Here is a 22,102-nt window from a genome sequence, read left to right as displayed (position 1 = left end):
ATAATAGTGTAGTATGCATAATTTATACATAATTAACATGAATAATAAAATATAAACTATCCCTAAAAAATACTTCAACTAATAAATTAATTTAAATAATCACCAACATTAATATCTGGAGCTCAAGATGGCAAATATTGAGCATGTATTTTTATAAACTTGATATATAGATACCTGATCATGTTATTGTACAAATATTATGCATATATATATAATGTCGGTTGGCATTTCTGTGTGGAGTTTGCATGCTCTCCCTGCATTCGCGTGGGTTTTCTCCGGGTGCTCCGGTTTCCCCCACAGTCCAAAGACATGCAGGTGAATTGGGTGGGCTAAATTGTCTGTAGTGTATGGGTGTGGGTGAGTGTGTATGGATGTTTCCCAGGGATGGGTAGCGGCTGGAAGGGTATCCGCTGCTTAGAACATATGCTGGATAAGTTGGCGATTCATTCCGCTGTGGCAACTCCAGATTGGTAAAAGGACTAAGCTGAAAAAGAAAATGAATGAATGAATGATTTATATTTTATTATAATATTTGATATTATATTGTTATTATATTATTATTTATATATTACTTTTATTTAATTAAACTTTAATTTAAACCTTAATCTGACCTTTTAACATTCAAATGCTTTACTGCTATTTTTCCCATTTGTAAGTCGCTTTAGGTGCAAACAGCATATAGCCTTGACTGATAATAACAACCCCTCTCCAATCACTCCAGTCGCAATTGAAAAACTGCTTTAGCTAAGAGTGTTTTGACTGTGCAAACTCTAAAAAGCAGTTAATGTGTGGTCATGATGTGCACATGTTGATCTGCGGCTGTGGCTCTGTACTGTAGAGGCCTGCGCAGGGTTATTTGTTGGTGCTGAGTGATGTTGGTAGAGCTGGGTCAAGAGGCCGCATAACTGACCCGGTGCTCACCAGCTGCACGGCTCTCGCTCTTCACCTGCACAAAGAAACTGCCTCACACTGAAGAAAAGAAAGAAGAAGAAAAAAGAGGAGAGTGGGGGAGGGAGAAAGAGAGAGAGAGACTCTTGAAAGAAGTCTTAAAGGATGAATGGGGCAGGGCTGTGCTGGAGAAAGCACTTGAAACAAGAGCACGTTCACCGCTTACACCTGCCTTAATCATCGGCCAAAAAACAACAACCGCTACCTGATAAAAAATACAAACTTAGAAAAATAACTGTTCTGATTTTACTTTTGAATCTGTTTTGAAGGAATTGGTTCAGTTTTGCAACCTAAAAAAGTTGATTGTCAATAAAAACATTAGTCTTTAAACATTAGCTATGTTTCCATCCACCTATTTGTATGCACATTATGCGCATAACTGAGTAGGATAAACTTTTTATTCGATAGGAAAGATGTTCATCTAAACACTTTTAACGAACAAATTCTAGAATGTGCATTAAAAAGTCTGTGATTTTGTTATAGGAGATCATGTGGTGTTAAAAATGTGTGTGACTGTACAAACCAGCAGGCTGAGCACCTTGTAAAACATCTGAAATGCTGTTTAGCTCATTCTAAAACACCTCCGCGTCTCACACCTTCAAACACCACCACACATTCATTACGTGTCGACATACTGTCTTCTGAGGCGCAAGTCATTTATTAAATGAAGAAAAGATTGACGCAGCTTCTCCTACTGCAGTAAATTCAACCCATCTCTGAGAAATATTGTTATTATTATTATAAATTTTATTATTATTATATGAAGATTATGATGATGATGGATTATTATTATTATGATTATTATTATTATTTTTGTTGTTGTTATGATTGCTATTATTATTATTATTATTATTATTGTCATTATTATGATTGTAATATTGATGTTGTTATTTTTTCTGTTGATATTTGGTGGCAGTTAATCAGGAAGTGATGATTTAGTTCTCTGTGACTCAATGGATGGAAACACTGCTTTATTCGTGTGTCTTTTATGCAATACTCCAGTTTTGCGCTTAAATTTAATTTGCATTTTTCAATGGAAACATAGCTAATGTTACAATTATTGATTATGATTTTCACCGCTTGGACTTAACATTTTGGTCACACTTTATTTTGATAGTCCATTTGTTAAATATAAGTTACATTGCATCTACATGCTAACTAATTCTCATTAGATTATAAGTAGACTGTTAAATTGGATTTAGGGTTAGTGTAAGTTGACATGTACTTGCAAAGTTTCTTATAGTCAGTTAAATGTCTGGTGAAGGAGCTCTATCAGCACATATTAAGCAGTCAGTCTACTGATATTCAAATGGACCATTAAAATACTGTTACCAATATTTTAGTATTTTTTAAAATATCTGCTCTCCTTATTTTATGTTTTATGAATTTACTACAAAAATTTCAGTATAATTCAGTTTTAAATTGTATCATTTTCACAACTGAAGTCAAAATCTTTAGCCCTATTTGCCAAACTAATATTTTCCAAATGATGCTTAACAGAGGAAGGAATTTTCCACAGTATTTCCTATAATATTTTTTTTTCTTCTAGAGAAAGTCTTATTTGTTTTATTTTGGCTAGAATATATAAATATATAATATATAAAGTATATCAGGTCTTAGATTGTTGTTATTAGTATTTATTATTTGTTTTATTAGAAAATTAATGCAAATACCAACACTAACAATCAGGTATTAAAAGTCTGCTGAAATACAAAAGTGTGATTAAGTTATTTTAAATAACTAATTGAACAATATGAAATCTATATGAAATTAAGCAACAAGAAAGTGAAAAGCAGTAATAAACATTATAAAAGATATACATATTACTAAAAAGAAAAATGTAACAAGAATGAAAAACATTAAAAGCATTGCAATCTAAAACATTTTAACTCAATGTCAAGTTAAATATGCACTGTAAAAAAAAAACTAAATCTGTAATTTAAAAAGATAACAACCGTAAATTACAGAAATATATTGTAAAATAACGGATATTAAATTACAGAAATTTCCTTAAATTTAATGTTCTGGTAATTTTCTGTAATTTTTACGGACATTATTTGAAGTTTTTTTCCGGCAACCCACTTGCAAGAAATAAACGTAAAATTACGGATTACAGTGTGCATAAACCCAATGTTGAGTTAATTTTATTCAATTAAATTTAAAGGACACTTTTTAACCCTACTTGATAAACTTAATAGAGTTTGTCCATATTTGGTCCAACATTTGTTAAAACATCCCTGTATTTTTTTTTTGTTTTGTTTTTTTTAATTTGTTAAATATAATGCAGTATAAATACAGAATATAATGCTAAATATATTCATTCATTCATTTTCCTTCAGCGTAGTCCCTTATTTATCGGGGGTTACCACAGCAGAATGAACCGCCAACTATTCCGGCATATGTTTTTTGCAGTGGATGCTCTTCCAGCTGCAATCCAGTACTGGGAAACACCCATACACTCTTGCTTTCACACACACTCATACACTATGGCCAATTTCAGTTTTCTCAATTCACCTATAGCGCATGTGTTTGGAATGTAAACCCACACCAACACGGGAGAACATGCAAACTCCACACAGAAATGCCAAGTGGTCCAACTAGGACTCAAACCAGTGACTTTCTTACTGTAAGGCGATAGTGCTAACCACTGAGCTATCGTGCCGCTATATGCTTAATTTAACACAATTAAAGCTCACAAATGCATCAAACTTCATAGAGTTGAAGAGTGTGTTGAGGGAGCAGAGCAGTTTTAGATGAAGAAGCTGGAGTCAGATCACACAGCAGTTCAGGCGCTCAGTGGATTGTGTCAGGTTCGCTCCACTGATCAGCAGGCAGATAATGAAAAGGCGACTGTCTCGAAGGTAATTACTCTAAATGGAAGAAACGCTTTTTAATTGTGAGGCAATGAAAGGAGAGCTGTGCGGCGGCTCTTCAGTGTAACACTAAACCACCCAGACAGACAGTAACACACGACAATCCTGCCAGTGCACTGCATATACTAGCATATACTGCTGGAGTCAAAATTACTCACCCTCCTGTGAAATTTTTGTAATATTTCTCAAAGGATGTTTAGCAGAGCAAGGAATTTTTCACAGTATTTCCTATAATATTTTTTCTTCCGGAGAAAGTCTTAATTGTTTCATTTCGGCCAGGATAAAAGCAGTTTTTATTATTTTTAGAATCATTTTAAGGTCAATATTATTATCCCCCATAAGCAATATTTGTTTTTTTTAATTGTCTCCAGAACAAACTACTGTTAAACAATGACTTGCCCATACCCGAGCTTGCCTAATTAACCAACTTAAACCTAATCAGTTCTTATAAATTAGTTATTAACACTATTATGTTTCGAAATATCTTCTTCCTGTTAAAAAGAAATTGGGAAAAATATAAACAGGAGGGCTAATAATTCAATGCTTTACCAGGAGCCGATGGAAATTAACTAACCCAATAGTATCTGACTGCAGATAGCATATGCAAGCTGAGACAGTCTCAGGCATGCATCTCAGACACAATGCACTCAATGGAGCTAGTGACTTTACTATGAGGAGTATGGTTAAAGGTGGGTTTTGGTGTGTGCATTAATAGCATTGCATCCAGCTCAGGTGCACTTGGTCTGCAGCCAACTAACTTGGCTATATGGTCAAAAATCCTTGCAAAGAGGTAGCTACTGCATGTTACTATGAGCTATTAGATGTGCCAATATACACTCAAAAATACACAGTTGAAGTCAGAATTATTAGCCCTCCCCAATCCCCCCCCTGAATTATTAGCTCCCCTGTTTATTTTTTTCCCTAATTTCTGTTAATGGAGAGAAGATTTTTTCAACACTTTTCTAATCATAATAGTTTTAATAACTCATTTCTAATAACTGATTTCTTTTATCTTTGCCATGATGACAGTGAATAATATTTTACTGGATATTTTTCAAGACCCTTCTATACATCTTAAAGTGACATTTAAATGCTTAACTAGGTTAATTAAGTTAACTAGGCAGGTTAGGGTAATTAGGTTTGTTCTGTAGACTATCGGAAAAAAAGTTAGCTTAAAGGGGCTATTAATTTTGTCCTTAAAATTGTTAACAAACAATTAAAAACTGCTTTTATTCTACCTGAAAGAAAACAAATAAGACTTTCTCCAGAAGAAAAAAAAATTATTCGACATACTGTGAAAATTTTCTTGCTCTGTTAAACATAATTTGGGAACAATAAAAAATAAATAAATAAATAAAACTTCAACTGTATATATATATTTACTTGTTCAAACTACTTAAAATAAGCTGAAACAACACAATTCTTGAGATTTCATTGGGACAACTTAATTTTTTATGTTTAATCCACATAAATTTGTTAAAAGTGTTAAGTTAACTTAATCGATTTGCGTTGGGACAACATAAATTAATTGTGTTGAACCCTGAATTTTTTTACAGTGTATATACTATACAGTAGTATAATATATGCTGTAGTTCCTCTAGAGTATTTTGAGGGATGTAAAAAAAAAAAAACAATGGTCCCAACGTATTTCGTATTTTACTTATTTTATTTCTGTAGCTTCCAGGAGTCCAAAAAGAGCCCCAGATTGATAAATAAGGTTGTGATAGCTGTTTTAAAATTAACTATTAATGAATGAATTGCCTCTAGAGTTATGAAATAGTTTGAAACAAGCAGGAATTGTTCATGACCACATTGAATTAGTCAGCTATATAATTATCGCAACAGATTCATTCAATTACTGTACCATAGTTTGGTTTAAAAAACAATACAGTGTTTACTATTATTTACTAAAGTATTTTTTTTCACATGAGAATAGTTTAAGCAGAATAATTGACTCTGGTCTGGTAAAGTATTAGAAAGTACCCCAGGCTTTTGTCCCCTAACAATTCAACTCTTCCTTACATTATGTAGTACGCTATACTGTACAAAATGCAGGGTTCCTCACAATTCATTCATGTTGTCCCAACACAAATGGATTAAGTTAACTTAACACTTTTAGCGAATTTATGTGGATTAAACATAAAATAAATTGTACAGACACGCCTTGGCTAGCTAATCAAGCTATTACTAGGCTTTCTAGAAACATCCTTGCAGTTGCCTAAGGCAAGTTGGAGCTAAAATCTGCAGGACACTGGCCCTCCAGGACCGAGTTTGGACACCCCTGATCTACAGTGTAAACCCAGAACAATGAGAAGAGTTGTATCCCATGATAAGACGAAGCTTGCAGCCAAGCATGCAGTTCCCTAGTACTACTTTACAATGTCATATGATCTCAGCTGAGCAGGAAATAGGAAGAATGGCTTTTTCTGAATGAGGTTTAATTGTTTTGTTTGTCTGATCTTTCTAGATGATGCGACCGAGAAGGATCTTTCTGACCTGGTGTCAGAGATGGAGATGATGAAGATGATTGGCCGGCACAAGAACATCATCAATCTGTTGGGAGCATGCACACAGGATGGTGAGGGATTTATTTTCACTATAGAAAGCTTACATTATCAGGCCTCTAAATCATCAACATGATCAAAACTTTGCTGAAAAACCTGTTCCACACAACCAACTGCACGCCTTTGTCATTTGATTAATTGTTTATAGCTTATTAGCAATTAAGCATCTGCCTTCAGCTCAGGATTCACACATGCATTTTGCTATAAAATATCTACTGATTTTAATAAAGTAAATGAAGTAAATATTTAATATTTCAGAAATATTTCCAAGTAAACTAAATCAAATTATAAAAAATAAGTAAAAATCAGGCTTTTGAGTCATTGTTTTGCTTTCTATAATTGTTTTGCCCTCACAAAAAAAAGCTATACTTGGAAGCTATATTTCAAAATAATGCATTTTACTGTCATCTTAAGACATTTTATTGGTTGATATAAAATTACAATTAATATCTATACAGTTTATGTTGGTAGTCTGCTATACTTTTATATTTAAAAAAAAAACATTTATTTATATTTCAGTCTATTAGATTTTCAACTCATTGGCTCGTATTTTCACTCATATTTAATATCAGCATCTACACCAAACTGAGTTTTTGCTTTGTTCGATTCTCTGAATAAAAAGTTTATTTTTGTTTTATTTTCTACTTCCCAGAGCCCCTATTTCACAGTATATGAGTCATTAAAGTTGTAAATATGATCCTCCCAAATTTACACATGCAGACTTTTTTATAAAGATGTTTTATGAAAAATGTCTTGCCTAAAGATTCGATTTTTGTAAACGTTACCATTTGGAATAAAAGAAAATTTTTCTGACATTGAGGATGTGGAGGCAAAACTATAGTTTATTAAATGTGCATGCACATAAAACCTTCTGCTTCAGGGTCAGTTTAATTTAATTTAATTTAATTTAATTTAATTTAATTTAATTTAATTTAATTTAATTTAATTTAATTTAATTTAATTTAATTTAATTTAATTTAATTTAATTTAATTTAATTTAAATAGAAAGAGCTTTATTGGCATAATATAATATAATTTAATTTTATTTACAAATGACATAAGCAATTAATAAAATTAATACACACACACACAGACACACACTGGAAAACACACAATAAGAAATGTGATCAATTCACAAATAAAAGAAAAAAATATTAATATGATTATTGCATTGATAATGAAAAAGCAAAATATTAATTTAATAATAATAATAATAATAATAATAATAAATAAAAAACAAAACTGTACATTAGTTAAAATGGTTTGTAATAATGATTCTGACTAATAATAACATGATAATGATAGTAAAATCAGGGTTTGCAATATAAGACGGTCACAACTTCCATTTTTATGCCATCTTTTAAAAGTAGATTCACCAACAAGCAGTGTTTAATAATAATAAAAAAAAATAAAAAATAAATAAAAATAATAATAATAGTAATAATAATAATAATAATAGTAATAATAGGTTTACCCCACAGTCCAAAGACAAGCTAAATTGTCCATCGTGTATGTGTGTAAATGAGAGTGTAGATGTTTCCCAGTGATGGGTTGTAGCTGGAAGGGCATCTGCACTCTCAGAAATAAAGGTACAGGAGCTGTCCCTGGGGCCGTACCTTATTTACATATTTGTAACTGAGGGGTTCATAATGGTACCTCAAAGGTACTTTTTAGTTACATTCTGGCACTAATATGCACCTTTGAGGTACCACTGTGGACCCTTCAGGTACAAATTTGTAACTTTTGAAAAGGTACTGCCCCAGTAACAGCTCCTGTACCTCTATTTTCGAGAGTGTGCTGCATAAAACAATTGCTGAATAAATTGGTGGTTCATTCCGCTGTGGCAACCCCAGATTAATGAATGGAGTAAACCGAAAAGAGAATGAATGAATGAATGAATAAATAATAGTAATAATAATAATACAGGACTGTACATTCATTCAGATGGTTTGTAATAATGATTCTGACTAATAGTAATGTAATAATGATAGTAATAATGACTCTCTTTCTCTTTCTCTCTCAGGTCCATTATATGTCATTGTTGAGTATGCATCTAAAGGGAACCTCCGGGAGTATCTGAGGGCCCGGCGGCCCCCAGGAATGGAGTATTCCTATGATATAGCCCGCGTATCAGATGAGCCTCTCACTTTCAAAGATCTGGTCTCCTGCACTTATCAAGTTGCCCGTGGCATGGAGTATTTAGCCTCTCAGAAGGTATCAGCACCTGCACAAAACACAATAACACCATTACATCTACATACATGTCTCTTTCATAGGCCTTTAATTGTTGGGATGTTTCTAATTTGCATTGCATGTAAAATTGCAACTGTGATCTAGCCGGGGCTCGAACCAGCGACTTTCTTGATGTGAGGTGAAAGTGCTAACCACTTAGCCACTGTGCCACATATTATTTGTATTACTATTATTATTATTATTATTATTATTATTATTATTATTATTATTATTATTATATTACTATTATTATTATTATTATTATTATTGTTGTTGTTGTTGTTGTTGTTGTTGTTGTTGTTGTTATTATTATTGTTATTATTACTAATATTAATTATTGTATTATTTAATATTATTATCGTTATTATTATTATTATTATTATTATTATTATTATTATTATTATTATTATTATATTATTATTATTATTATTATTATTATTATTATTATTATCATTATTATTATTATTATTTTTATTATTATTAATTGTTATTATTTAATATTATTGTTATTGTTTATTATTATTATTGTTATTATTATTATTATTTAATAATAATAATAATAATAATTACTATTATTATTATGTTATTATTATTATTATTATTATTATTATTATCATTATTATTATTATTATTATTTTTATTATTATTAATTGTTATTATTTAATATTATTGTTATTGTTTATTATTATTATTGTTATTATTATTATTATTATTATTATTATTTAATAATAATAATAATAATTACTATTATTATTATTATCAAAATAAATAATAATAGTAGTAGTAATAATAGTAATAAAAACAATAAGAAAAATAATAACTATAAAATACAAAACAAAACTGTACATTTATTAAGCAATAGTAATTCTGACTAATAATAATAATAATAATATCCCTTTCATACCAACTTTAAAAGTAGATTCACCATCTAGCAGTGTTTCTCAGACCGCCAGTGAATGAATCACAGCAGATGTAGTCGGTCACAGAACTCTCACTGCAAGCACGATAACTAAACACTGTCATCACGCTCTCCTTCCCGTCTGGAATGTGTGTGCGCAGTCTTATCTTGCTCTCAGACACTCTCACACACAGGTCCGCCCTGCCGTTTATCCCTAAAGCACCCAAAACACCCCTGTTTGTGTCTGCTCTTGTGATTTTTTATAGATGGTGATTTATGTTCTTTCTATCTTTCTCCTTGTCTTTGGCAGTGTATACACCGAGATTTGGCCGCGAGGAATGTGTTGGTCACGGAGAGCAACGTTATGAAGATCGCAGACTTCGGTCTGGCCAGAGACGTCCACAACATAGATTACTATAAAAAGACCACAAATGTGAGTTTCATTTCATCAAGAGGCACTCCTTTTTCTCTTTATTTAAGTTAATTTTTATAATTACGCACATACAGTTGAAGTCAGAATTATTAGCCCCCTTTAACTTTTTTTTCTTTTTTAAATATTTCCCAATTGAGGAAATTTTCACAGTATGTCTGATAATATTTTTTCTTCTGGAGAAAGTCTTATTTGTTTTATTTCGGCTAGAATAAAAGCAGTTTTAAATTTTTTAAACACCATTTTAAGGACAAAATTATTAGCCTCTTTAAGCTAATTGCTTTTTTAATAGTCTACAGAACAAACCATCGTTATACAATAATTTGCTAATTACCCTAACTTGCCTAGTTAACCTAATTAACCTAATTTAAATAACACTTTAAGCTGTATAGAAGTGTCTTGAAAAATATGTTGTCAAATATTATTTATTGTCATCATGGCAAAGATAAAATAAATCAGTTATTAGAAATGAGTTATTAAAACTGTTATGATTAGAAATGTGTTGAAAAAATCTTCTCTCTGTTAAACAGAAATTGGGGAAAAAATAAACAGGGGAGCTAATAATTTAGGGGGGCTAATAATTCTGACTTCAACTGTACATGTAGTTAATTTAATTAATAATTTTAGGCTGTAAGTTTATTTACTTTAAGTAACGCCAGCTACACTGTAAAAAAGGCTGGCTTCCACACAATTCCTACATGTTGTCCCACTTAAAAATTGATTAAATTAGCTTAATTGTTTTTACAAATTTAAGTGGATTGAACATAAAACAGATAAGTTGTCCCTAAAAAAACTTATGAATCGTGTTGTTTCAACTCATTTTAAATAAGATTACTATAAAAAGACCACAAATCTGAGTTTCATTTCATCAGGAGACACTCCTCTTTACCTTTAAACACTTTTCTTCTTGCTCTTTGTTTTGCTTTTTTTTTGTTTGTCTTTAAAGATGCGTGAAAAGGCACTTCATCACTATTAGTGTGTTGATGTTGAAATAGGAAGTCGAAACAAGATGGTCACTAGCAGGAACAAAAAACTTAAAGTTTCTAATGCTCACCTACACTTTACACTGTAAAAAGTGATTAGTTACTTAAAGCGAGTAAACCAATTGTCATAAAAGCAACAAGTTGACTTAACGAAAATATTGTAAGTAAACCTGTTAAAATAAGTATTCAGGTACAGAAATTGAATAGTTAAATGTCAAACAGCACTGTGTAGTTGTGCTTGTATGAATATTTCAGTCAAATTATTCTTCATTAAAGTTACAAATGTGGTAGTTTTTGTGCCCGGATGCTCTTGAAATGCCTTTAAAGGGTCACGAAACACCAAAACACATTTTTTGAGCTGTTGACAGTCGTATATGTGTCCCACACTGCTAAAAACACTGTTTGGACACCTATATTTCACTAAAAAGTGTAAATTGGTTGTTTTTGCGTTATTTCAAGCAAATTCGTACTTCCGGTTTGAAACTAATTTTTAAAGCTGCGTCACGGTCATGACATAATAGCCTGTATTCCAGCGTACAGACTGGACGTCTGTGCCAGAGTGTGTCTTATTACGTCTTACAGTGTGATGCATTAATGCATGAGTAAGGCTTGGCTCAAACCAATCAGCGCGCTCTATTGTGCAACTTCATTAATATTCATTACTGTCAAAGTGTTTACACGACAGACACACCACGTTGTATTGGCAAAACAAGTGTGAAATGTTGCTTTTATAGTTTGCTGCAGTTAAGTTTCGTTTTCATTTTCTCTCTGTGAGAGCTCAGAGTCACGTGTGGATTAACAGTGTACGCGACGCTCGACAACAATAACTTACGTGTCTAAGGAGGAACATTGTTTACCTGAGAGCTGTTCTCATATGCAAACGCTGAGATCCAGTTTCGCTTGTAGTCTTCTCTTAATAAAGACGCGGCTCTAGTTGCTGGTGATTGTCCTGTCTCTACAGATTTGGTAAGTGAGCGTCCAGTGCTCTTTGTTTATTCAGTTTGTTCGTATCTAACAAACTATTGCACAGAGTGTAAACATGTTAGCACCACAACCAAACTTTTACCCCGTGTAGGGTTTTCACCGCATTTAGTGACCGGAATACACACGCGGCTGTCTGACACTACCTGCCTTGTGCATCTAAGTTTCCGGGAAATGCTGAGCGTTTTTTTCTCTCATTCGCCGTGCGGTATCAAACATTGCATGAAAAATACACGCTTAGAGCAGATCCTCGAATCAAATATCTCGTATGTCGCGAGGGGCATGAATGAATTCCCTGAACTAAAGAGCCAAACTGCAGTTAAAGTCCAACATTTAATAATTTGGCAAATAATTCGACTACAGATGTCCATGTAGGTTAAACACCATCACTTTCTACTGTGTGTGTGTGTGAATTTTGACTCTGAAACTCGCGCGTGCCCAAATAGACACTCCCACACCATCCCACTTTAGTTCCTCCGACACTCCCCCCTAAACAGAGCTGCACTTTTCTGACTTTTTCCAAAGTAGAGGTGTGAAAACACCCTGCTGAAACAAGGGGGTTTCATGGCCCTTTAAAACACATGCAATGATAAACTTTCACTCTATTATGGATCTAATTTTGCGGTGTTGATCAAAAACGAATCCCAACTCAACATTGCATATCCTGCGATGTGACTATTGTGGACACACATATTGCAATATCGATGCTGAAACAATATATTGTGCGGCCCATGTGCTGTCAAACCAATGAAGATGTTTGTGTTATTTGCTGGTGTTTGCTCTATTTGCATGTGTTTTCTTAAGTTGCAGTGCATTGAGCCCTCTCGGCCACCGTAGTTTACAGTCACAAAAAATATATTGTGTAAATCAACTGGCAAAATGTATTAAAATGTTTCTAGTTTTAGACTGAAAGTGTCATGTAGACGGCGGCCTCTTAGTTTAGATGTTTAAACCCTCACTGTATACATAACGCCATCAAAGCCAATAACTACAAAACTCCTATTTAGCTCCGACTGTTTTGTTTTTATTTCCGCTCGAGTCCTTTCAGCCTCCTGCCATTTCTGTCTTTGTTCTCTCACCTTTTCTCTCTTTCATTTCTCTTCTTTTTTTTCCCCTCCTCTGTTTATCTGCCGCCTCCCTCCTCCTCTCGCCAGTCTTGGCATGATTTGCAGATTCCCAGGCAGTCGGCGTGTAAAGTGATTTCAACTCTTTGCTTATTTGGGCCTGCCCTCTTCTCTTATTCCAAAGCTTGTTGTTCGAACTCATGAGAAAGAAATGCTAGTGACAAACCTAAACACATTAGCATAGCTTTAAATCGCATTCCCACTATTATAGCAGTCTGAGATGCTTGTTTAGGCTGCAATTCGCTCATCCCAACGTTTAGTTTATCAGATGTGGCAGAGAAAGAGTGTGCGAATCTTGAAAGCACAGTAATGATCATTATATTTGATTTAGTGCTGGTAAAACATTGACGTGAAATTAAACATTTCCTTAAGGAATAGTCCTAGTTGCGAATTTATGGTTGTTAGCAGGCATAAAAGTCAGAGTTATCTAAATTTACTCAACTTCTCTATTGTTATTGTGTGGTCATAATAAGTTTATTTATTGGTTTGAAATCTAAACTGACTCCTTTTATTTTTCCTAACAAGCATTCATTGTTTTGTACATACTTTTGGGTTATTTATAGAAATTAAATGGTATATATATATATATATATATATATATATATATATATATATATATATATATATATATATATATATATATATATATATATATAACTCAAATTTAACCATATTTTTGAATTCATGATCAACTCTAGTCATATTGTGTGTTATACAGGTCAGTCATTTATACAGTAGTTTACTTCACTGAACATTTTTAGGAACCGAGCACCGAAACGATGCATAGGCCCTGTTGGAATTGCTGTTTATTAGGCACAGAGTACCAAAACGGTGCATAGGCCCTATTGAAATTGCTCCGTTGATTAGGGGCTGAACATCGAAACAGTGTGTAGGCCCTATTGGAATTGCTCCGTTTATTAGGGACCGAGCACCGAAACGGTGTGTAGGCCCTATTGGAATTGCTCCATTTATTAGAAACGGAGCACTGACACGGTGCGTTGGCTCTATTGGAATTGCTCCGTTTATTAGGGACCGAGCACCGAATATGGAATAGAATGTTGATCAATTGGGTTTAAATGAAAATAAACTAAATATATCCAATCTATTAAACAACCTAGTCTTAATTTTGAATATGGTTGGTCTCAATTGTTGTTTAATGGCGTTGGTCACTTGGACTAAAATCAATATTGACCATAATAAATAAACATTCCTAATCATATTAAGCATTTTACAGTTAGCCATTTATAGTCTTATGATATAAGCCCCTTTCACACAGTGATACCGGTAAATATCTGGAAAATTTCCGGAACGACTTTACCGGTATATTTAAAAAAGCGCTGTTCACACAGGCGAGGACGTTACGGAAATTTTCCGGAAAAGAGCATTCACACATCCATTCCAAAATACCGGTAAATTCTGACATCATTCACCACAAATGAGCTTTAAACGGCTGCGCTTGTATTTGTAAACATTTGCCTAAATTACAAACTCTGTGGATGATCAATATTGTGAACAACTTTCGCAGGATCACTTTCGCATGTCGAGATGTTCATAATATGTGCGTGTGCAGGCGCTCACAGGCTGTTTCACAGGCACACGCAAAGCTTGAAGGTAAACAAACAACGGCTTATCATAAGCATCTCATCGATGATTATTTACACAGTTGGCATAAAGAAGAACATATAAACGTGATCTGACTAACTTCTAGCAGCTAAATGTGTCTGGAAAAATATTCAAAGGCTTTTATTCTCACAAACCGCGCGGACGTAAATGCGTCTGACCGTTGTAATTGGCTAAAGCAGACGTCTCACGTCAGCACGTTCTAGACGTGCACGCGCTTATTACGGGAATCTTCCTTTTGCGTTCACACAGCGCAGCATTCCGGCAAATTGCCGGTAATGTTACAACTTCACTTTCCGGAAAATAGCCAGAATGAATTTACCGGTATTTTCAAAAAGGACCTGTTCACACATACAACCTTTCCGGAAAATTGCCGGCAATTTTCCGGAAAGGTCTGTATGTGTGAAAGGGGCTATAGTCGCATCGGTGGTTAATCATTCCCACCAAAATCAAAAACCAGTGTATTTACTTAATATACATTTCTAGTCTTATTCTCTCAAAACAGTACGTTTGCTGTTTGTTTAACCTACTTATTTAAAATGAGCTGAAACAACACAATTCTTAAGTATTTTGGGGGGCACAGCTTAATTGTTTTATGTTCTATCCACTTAAATTTTTACCAACTAATAAGTTAACTTTATCCCTTCTTGTTGTGCAGCATTTTTACTGGTTATTTATGCTGGTTAGGTGGAAAACCAGTTACTGTGTTTCACAAAACAGCAACTGATATAACTTGACTTAGCGACAGAAAATCAAATGTTAGCAGCAACTATTCCAAACTTCATCCATCAGATTTACTCCAGATTTATTTCTCAGCTCTTATCAAGGTCACCGAGATCTGGCCACGAATATTTGTAACATAGTTTATTATAGGCATTATTAAAACAGCTCAGATTGAGCGATACTGATGACTGATTAATGGCTGGGGTTAGATTCAATTACACTAGTTCAGCTCTGCCTAAACACAACCCTGCGAGCCAGAAGATTGTGAACTCAAACTCTCCAAATGCCATTGACTCTCGTATCTTCTCCACTCGCCTCGATTTATAAGCTCGCAACGACTCCTGAGGGAAATTAAGAGTTTTGAGAGGCATCCCAGCAGCATTTAATTCCCAATCATTATTGGCTATCTGGGCCGTAATGAAATTCCAGGCTAACAAGGCTCTCGCACAGATGAAGATGTGTGTGTCAGTGTGTTTGTGTGTGGATTTTGTTGTGTGTCTGCTGACCGTCTCTGACCTTTTCTTTTTGTGTCATGTCTGTAGGGTCGTCTGCCTGTGAAATGGATGGCTCCAGAAGCACTGTTCGACCGAGTTTATACACACCAGAGTGACGTGTAAGTCAAACTTTTGTGCCATTTTCATTGCTGGTTTTAAAAAGCACAAATAATGGGGGGGGGGGGGGGGGCATAGATTTCTGTAACCCTGTACAGACGCTGGCTAGACATTGAATTTTGGTCACCTGACGTCACAACCTAAATCTAGCCTAATATTAATGCCTTATGATTAGGGTTGTAACAATATACCGGTATGACGGTTTACCACGATTTGAACGTGCACGATTATCATACCATGAACAATTGCATATCAACGGTTTTAACCCTTAAAGACCGAGACAGCCGCCCGCGGCTAAAAATAAGTATTGCTCTTAAATGTTTAATAACTTTTGATCCGCTGATCCGATTCATACAATTCAAAGATTGGCATAAAGAAGAGAATCTCAGTGCTGTATCACATAACATTCGCGGACTTTCAGAGGCTCCGGAATCAGTGCGGTTACGTCATCAACATTTGACAACGCTGATTTGACAAAGAAACGCTCGTCACTTTGTCTCCGGACAAATCAGACATGATACATTGATGCATTGTCCCTCCTCCATGCCCAGATTGGTTCAAACTCGCTATATCACAACCAATAAGCATAGGTTTCGCTTTTGTTTGTGGACCAAGCTTTTTGAACAACACGGAATGAGAGATAGGCATACATTTATGCGCGGCTAAATAAAACGCAAAAAAAAAAAGTTTTTCATGAAATAATTCTCATACTAAGTACTTTTGCATGCACAGCAGCACAGAAACATGACAAAACAGTGACACAGCAAAGACGAACTGCTGCTCTTGCTGTTTTCAAAAGACGCAAATGAAGGTGCAGCTGTTTGTCTGCATTGCAGACAACCATATCCAAACCCATATCCACAGACAACCATATCCATGCTGGCACATAAAACCTAAGGATGTTCCATATTGAATCTAGTTTCGTTATGTAACTATTTATAGTATAGTAAATATTTATATCTATTTTTTTACTGAGGATTTGCACCATGTTTACTTGGACTTTATTTGGACTTTGACACATTATTTATTATTTTCTTATTTTTATTTGTTCATTGTAAGTGGTGTTGTTTATAGTAACTAAAAATATATTATTTGGAAAAAGTCAAATTTGCTTCACTGTTCTAATATTTTGTAACATTTGTAACATACCGTATACCGCGAAACCGTCAAACCGTGGTATTGTTTTAGACGATTATCATACCGTGAAAAATTCATACCGTTACAACCCTACTTATGATGTTGTGTGTCTGCTGGAAAGAGACTGGTAAAAAGATTCGGAGATTCGGAGAGAGAGCTCTTCTACTGAGATCGGAGTCTCTGTGTGTTTGTTTAAAGCGAGTGATTTAAGAATGAATAGGAAATGCTGGCAGGTGAGTTCAGGGGATTGTTTTAGATCTGGAAGGGGAAAAAAAAGTAAAAACAGAGTGATGGAGGGTCAAGGAAGTGTTTTTGTCAGGCAGAGAAAGAAGAAGGGCTGTTCGCGGCCAGCGCTGCACAGAAAAAGCAAGAGATTTCACGCTCGACTTGCGACCAGTGCTGTGTTACTAATCTGCGCAGCTTCAAAGCTCTTCAGACGGGCCTGACTCGCACCTCGCGGAAATGCCCTCCGTCTTCCCCTTCACTTTGTCCCGTCACACTCCTCTGTCCGACATTGTTTTTTCTTCTTCTTCTTCAGAACTTTTGGAAAGTCTCTACCCTTTCTTTTATTTTCCATAGAGTCAAATAATCCTGTTTTCTGTCATCTGTGTTTGCATTTATCCGCTAATGCATGCTTGTTTCCTTGCATTTTGAAGCTTACGTTTTTACTCAAAGAGATGAAACGGACCGGATGTTACGCTTTGGTGCATGGTGGATTTTTCATGCAGGTCTGCAGTCTTTCTATATTTGTTTTCTTTTTTTTTTTCTTTTTTTTTTGTGTGTGTGTGTGTGTGTGTATGGGTGTTTCCCAGCACTAGGTTGCAGCCGGAAGGGTATCCACTGTGTAAAACATATGCTGGAATAGTTAGTGGTTCATTCCACTGTGGTGACCCCTGATAAATAAGGGACTAATCCGAAGGAAAATTAATAAATGTTGGATTTTTTTTTCATGCAACTTCAGAAAGACATTTCGATGTTTCTGTTGCATCCATTCATTTCTCCATTCGTTGGGAATAAAGTGATCTTTTGGTCCGCATCCATCTTTAAAAATTCAATTTGGAGAGCGTTTGGAATGTAGGAAAACAGATATTATCATCTAAGATTTTGGTCATGCTGTCCACCCCTAATGATATATGCGGTAAGTGTGCTGTGTAATCTCTTGCAGGTCTTTTATCTGCTCTTTGTGTGGGCCGTGCAGATCAATAAATAAGAGACCCTTATTGATGGCAAACGCTCTAATCTTTTGTTTTTGGAGCTTGAATCATCGGTCGCGAAGGTTCTGAGCTCTTTGATTGGCTGAGAAACAGACACAATCTATACATGACATCAGATTACATTAATACATCAAATTATAATAAAATCGACATGTTTTGACAAACAAGACCCAAGGGGAATGGGCTGATAGAGGCTGCAGAGCTTGCAAAAATTGAAATATGGATGAATTTCCTTATGGCTTTTATGGTTGAGGTTCATCCAGTCCTATGCAAGTACAGCTATGTTAGATTGGAGATGGGTGTTTGCCCTTTTAACTTTTTATCATTATAAATGATCAGAAATTGTTAAGAAAACTGTCCAGATAAAAATGTGACCCTATATATAAACATTCAATACATTTTTTTATTTAATATTATTTTATAGCATTATTTTTGACAATCAAGCACATTCTCTTTATGGGTAATGTAATTTATTTCATTTTTTCTTTAAAAATTTATTTGCATTTGTTCATTTTTAAATATTTCCAAGCAAGGTCTGTTATAAGATCTGGGATTTTTCATTTCACTGTATTTTATTTTACTGTAATTTATTTTATTTTACTGTATTTTATTTTACTTTACTTTACTTTACTTTATTATTATTTGCTTGTTTAATTGAATTAAATTTTATTGTATTTTATATTTTGTTTGTTTGTATTTTATTTGTTTATTTAAGTTTATTTTTGTTTGTTTGTTTTTAATTTAATTTCATTTCATTTTTGTTGGTTTATTTTGTTTTATTTTGTTTTGTTTTATTTTATTTCATTTGTTTAATTTAATTTAATTTAATTTTATGTTTTGTTTGTTTGTTTGGGTTTCATTTTATTTTATTTTTTTAGTTTTTTTTGTTTTATTTAAAACATTTTTTACTTGATTTAATTTAATTTAATTGTTTGTTTGTTTGTTTTATTTGTTTGTTGATTTTATTGTATTTGTTAATTTTATTAAATAGATTTTTTTGTTTAATTTAGTTATTTTTTGTTGGTTTGTTTGTTAATTTTATTTTTATTAATTTAATTTATTATTTTGTTTGTATTTTGTTAATTTTCATTTATTTTTATTTTTAATTTAATTTTAATTTGACACCTAGCTTATTTATTTATTTATCTATTTATTTATTTATTTATTTATTTATTTATTTGTACATATATTCTTATATTTGAGCTGTCCTGAATATTTATTTCTGACGTTCACCCATTAAGCAATGTCTCTTATACAACTACTCAATATCACTCGCACACAAGTCATTTTCAGCCTATCACATTAAGGCATTTGGGTTCAAGAGGGCACTGTGGTGACCCAGTGTGTGCTCTCAGCGTGAGTGATTGATCATGAGGAGGTGAGCCACAGTTACATGGCCTGACTGAATAGAGATGATAAATTTGGCAAACATGTCAGAGAAGATGCAGCGCTAGATAAAGAGCAGAAGAAGACAAACAGGGCAGATGATTATATAAACAAACACACAGAGGGTGAACCGCAGGAGTAAACCAAAGCAGAGTCCTAATGCTTTGCTTTGTGTGTTGTGACCACTGCGGGTCAGCAGGAAAGAAGATCAGCGGAAAATCACTCCTTTGTAACTCAAAACAATCAAAGATTTTTCATTTAGAAAGCTATATATTGAAAGCTACTGTATAGATATTGAGTTGAAGTCAAAATTATTAGATCCCTATATATATTTTTTCTGTTTAATGGATTTTTTTTGACACATTTCTAAACAATAGTTTAATAACTCATTTCTAATAACTGATTTCTTTTACCTTTGCCAAAATGACAGCACATAATATTTGACTAGATATTTTTGAAGATACTAGAACTCAGCTTAAATTGTCTTTAAAGGCTTTACAAGGTTAATTAGAGCAGTTTGGCAAGTGATGTGATGATGGTTTGTTCTGTAGAGCAGTGGTTCTAAGAGTGGGGGTCGCGAGACAATGAGAGGGTAGTTTTATATGTTATTGAACTATTAGATTTACCGTATTTAATCCATAACCTACAGAAGATTAAAAAATTGTGTTTAACTTATGATATATTTAATATACACGTAATATTTAATAGTTACATAAAAAAAACATGCAAATAAAAAGCCATCAGCCTTTCAATTTATACAGTTATACAGCATACAGTTAAACCTAGACTATTATACAGCAGTCCAGGTTTAACCAGTCCTAGCCTTTTATTTCTTAATTTAATTTAATTTAATTTAATTTAATTTAATTTAATTTTATTTAATTTAATTTTATTTAATTTTATTTTATTTTATTTTATTTTATTTTATTTTATTTTATTTTATTTATGGCAGTATTTCTAACAATCAAGCACATTGTCTTCATGTAGAATGTAATTTATTTTATTTCTACAATTCTATTTTATTTTTATTTTTTATTAAAATATATTAAATTTATTAATTTAATGCAATTTATTTTAAACTATTTTATTTGGTTTTAATTTATTTTTTAATTAATTTATTTTTAATTACATTTTTTATTTTATTTCATTATTTCTAACAATCAAGCACATTTCCTTCATGCAGAACGTAATTTATTTTTATTTATACAATTCTAATATATTTTATTTTATTCTAAATTTATTTTTTTATTTTGTTTTGTTTTTATTAATTTTTTTATTTATTTTATTTATTGTATTTATTTTTTTTTTATTGTTGTATTTATTTTATGGCAGTATTTCTAACAATCAAGCACATTGCCTTCATGCAGATTGTGATTTACTCATTTTTCTACAATTTTATTTAATTTAATTTTTTTATTTGTATATTATTTAGTTTATTTTTTTATTTATTTTATGGCAGTATTTCTAACAATCAAGCACATTGTCTTCATGCAGAATGTAATTTTTTTTTTTTAAATTATAGGAAATACTGTGAACGTTTTCTTGCTCTGTTAAACATCACTTGGAAAGTATTTGAAAAAGAATACAAAGGTCACAAGACGGCGAATAATTTTGACGTCAGCTCTATCTATTTATTGTGAAATGCAGCTCAGCAGGATAAATACAAGCTTTTTGCTAATGATAAGGCTCTGTATCTCTGCTGGCCTATTTTGGGAAGCTTTTTTTAACTTGCATACGAGGAGTCAAAGGTCAGAAACCCTCTGTGGAAACTCTTATCATCATCATTTGTGTGTTTTATTTCCCCCCTCCTCATCTTAGATGAAGCAACACAGAATTGGCATGTGTTGAAAAATCCTTCACCGGTACAATCCTCCACCCGCTGGATGCTAGTTTCTCTAATAACTCCAAAAACTGATAATTCAAGTGAAACCTCATTCATGCGCTCAACCACATTCAGATCAGTTTGTGGAAACCTGTGAATCATTTACTTTAGACTCACTCTAAACAGAACATTTGAATCAGTGGATCATTTACTGGAGACTCACTCTGAACAGAACATTTGAATCAGTGAATCATTTGTCTCAGTGAGTTTGAAGTTTGAAAAGATCATTAGAATCAGTGAATAATTTGCTGAAGACTCACTCTGAACGGATCATTTGAATCAGTGAAGTAATTACCGAACACTCACTTTAAACAGATAATTTAAATCAGTGAATAATTTACTGAAGACTCACTCTAAAAAGATCATTTGATTCAGTGAATCATTTACTGAAGACTCACTCTGAACAGATCATTTTCATCAGTGAATCATTTACTGTAGACTCACTCTAATCAGATTATATGAATCAGTGAATCATTTAATGGAGAATCATTTTGAA

General features: G+C 33.1%; 1 protein-coding gene across 15 annotated transcripts in view; it reads left to right on the top strand.

The window, feature by feature from the left end:
• The window catches only part of fgfr2 (fibroblast growth factor receptor 2), a 127,079-nt gene that overhangs the window by 95,834 nt on the left and 9,143 nt on the right, over window positions 1-22,102 (top strand). For all 15 annotated transcript variants that reach the window (NM_001243006.1, NM_178303.3, NM_001243004.1 and 12 more), the window contains 4 exon segments: window positions 6,289-6,399; window positions 8,409-8,599; window positions 9,826-9,948; window positions 15,919-15,989. In NM_001243006.1, coding sequence (NP_001229935.1) covers window positions 6,289-6,399; window positions 8,409-8,599; window positions 9,826-9,948; window positions 15,919-15,989 — 496 coding nt within the window.

The sequence above is a fragment of the Danio rerio genome, chromosome 13, assembly GCF_052040795.2.
Source record: "Danio rerio strain M-AB ecotype USA chromosome 13, GRCz13ab, whole genome shotgun sequence".
Classification (NCBI taxonomy): domain Eukaryota; kingdom Metazoa; phylum Chordata; class Actinopteri; order Cypriniformes; family Danionidae; genus Danio; species Danio rerio.
The sequence above is the reverse complement of the archived record's forward strand: the minus strand, read 5'-3'. Positions and strand labels throughout refer to the sequence as shown.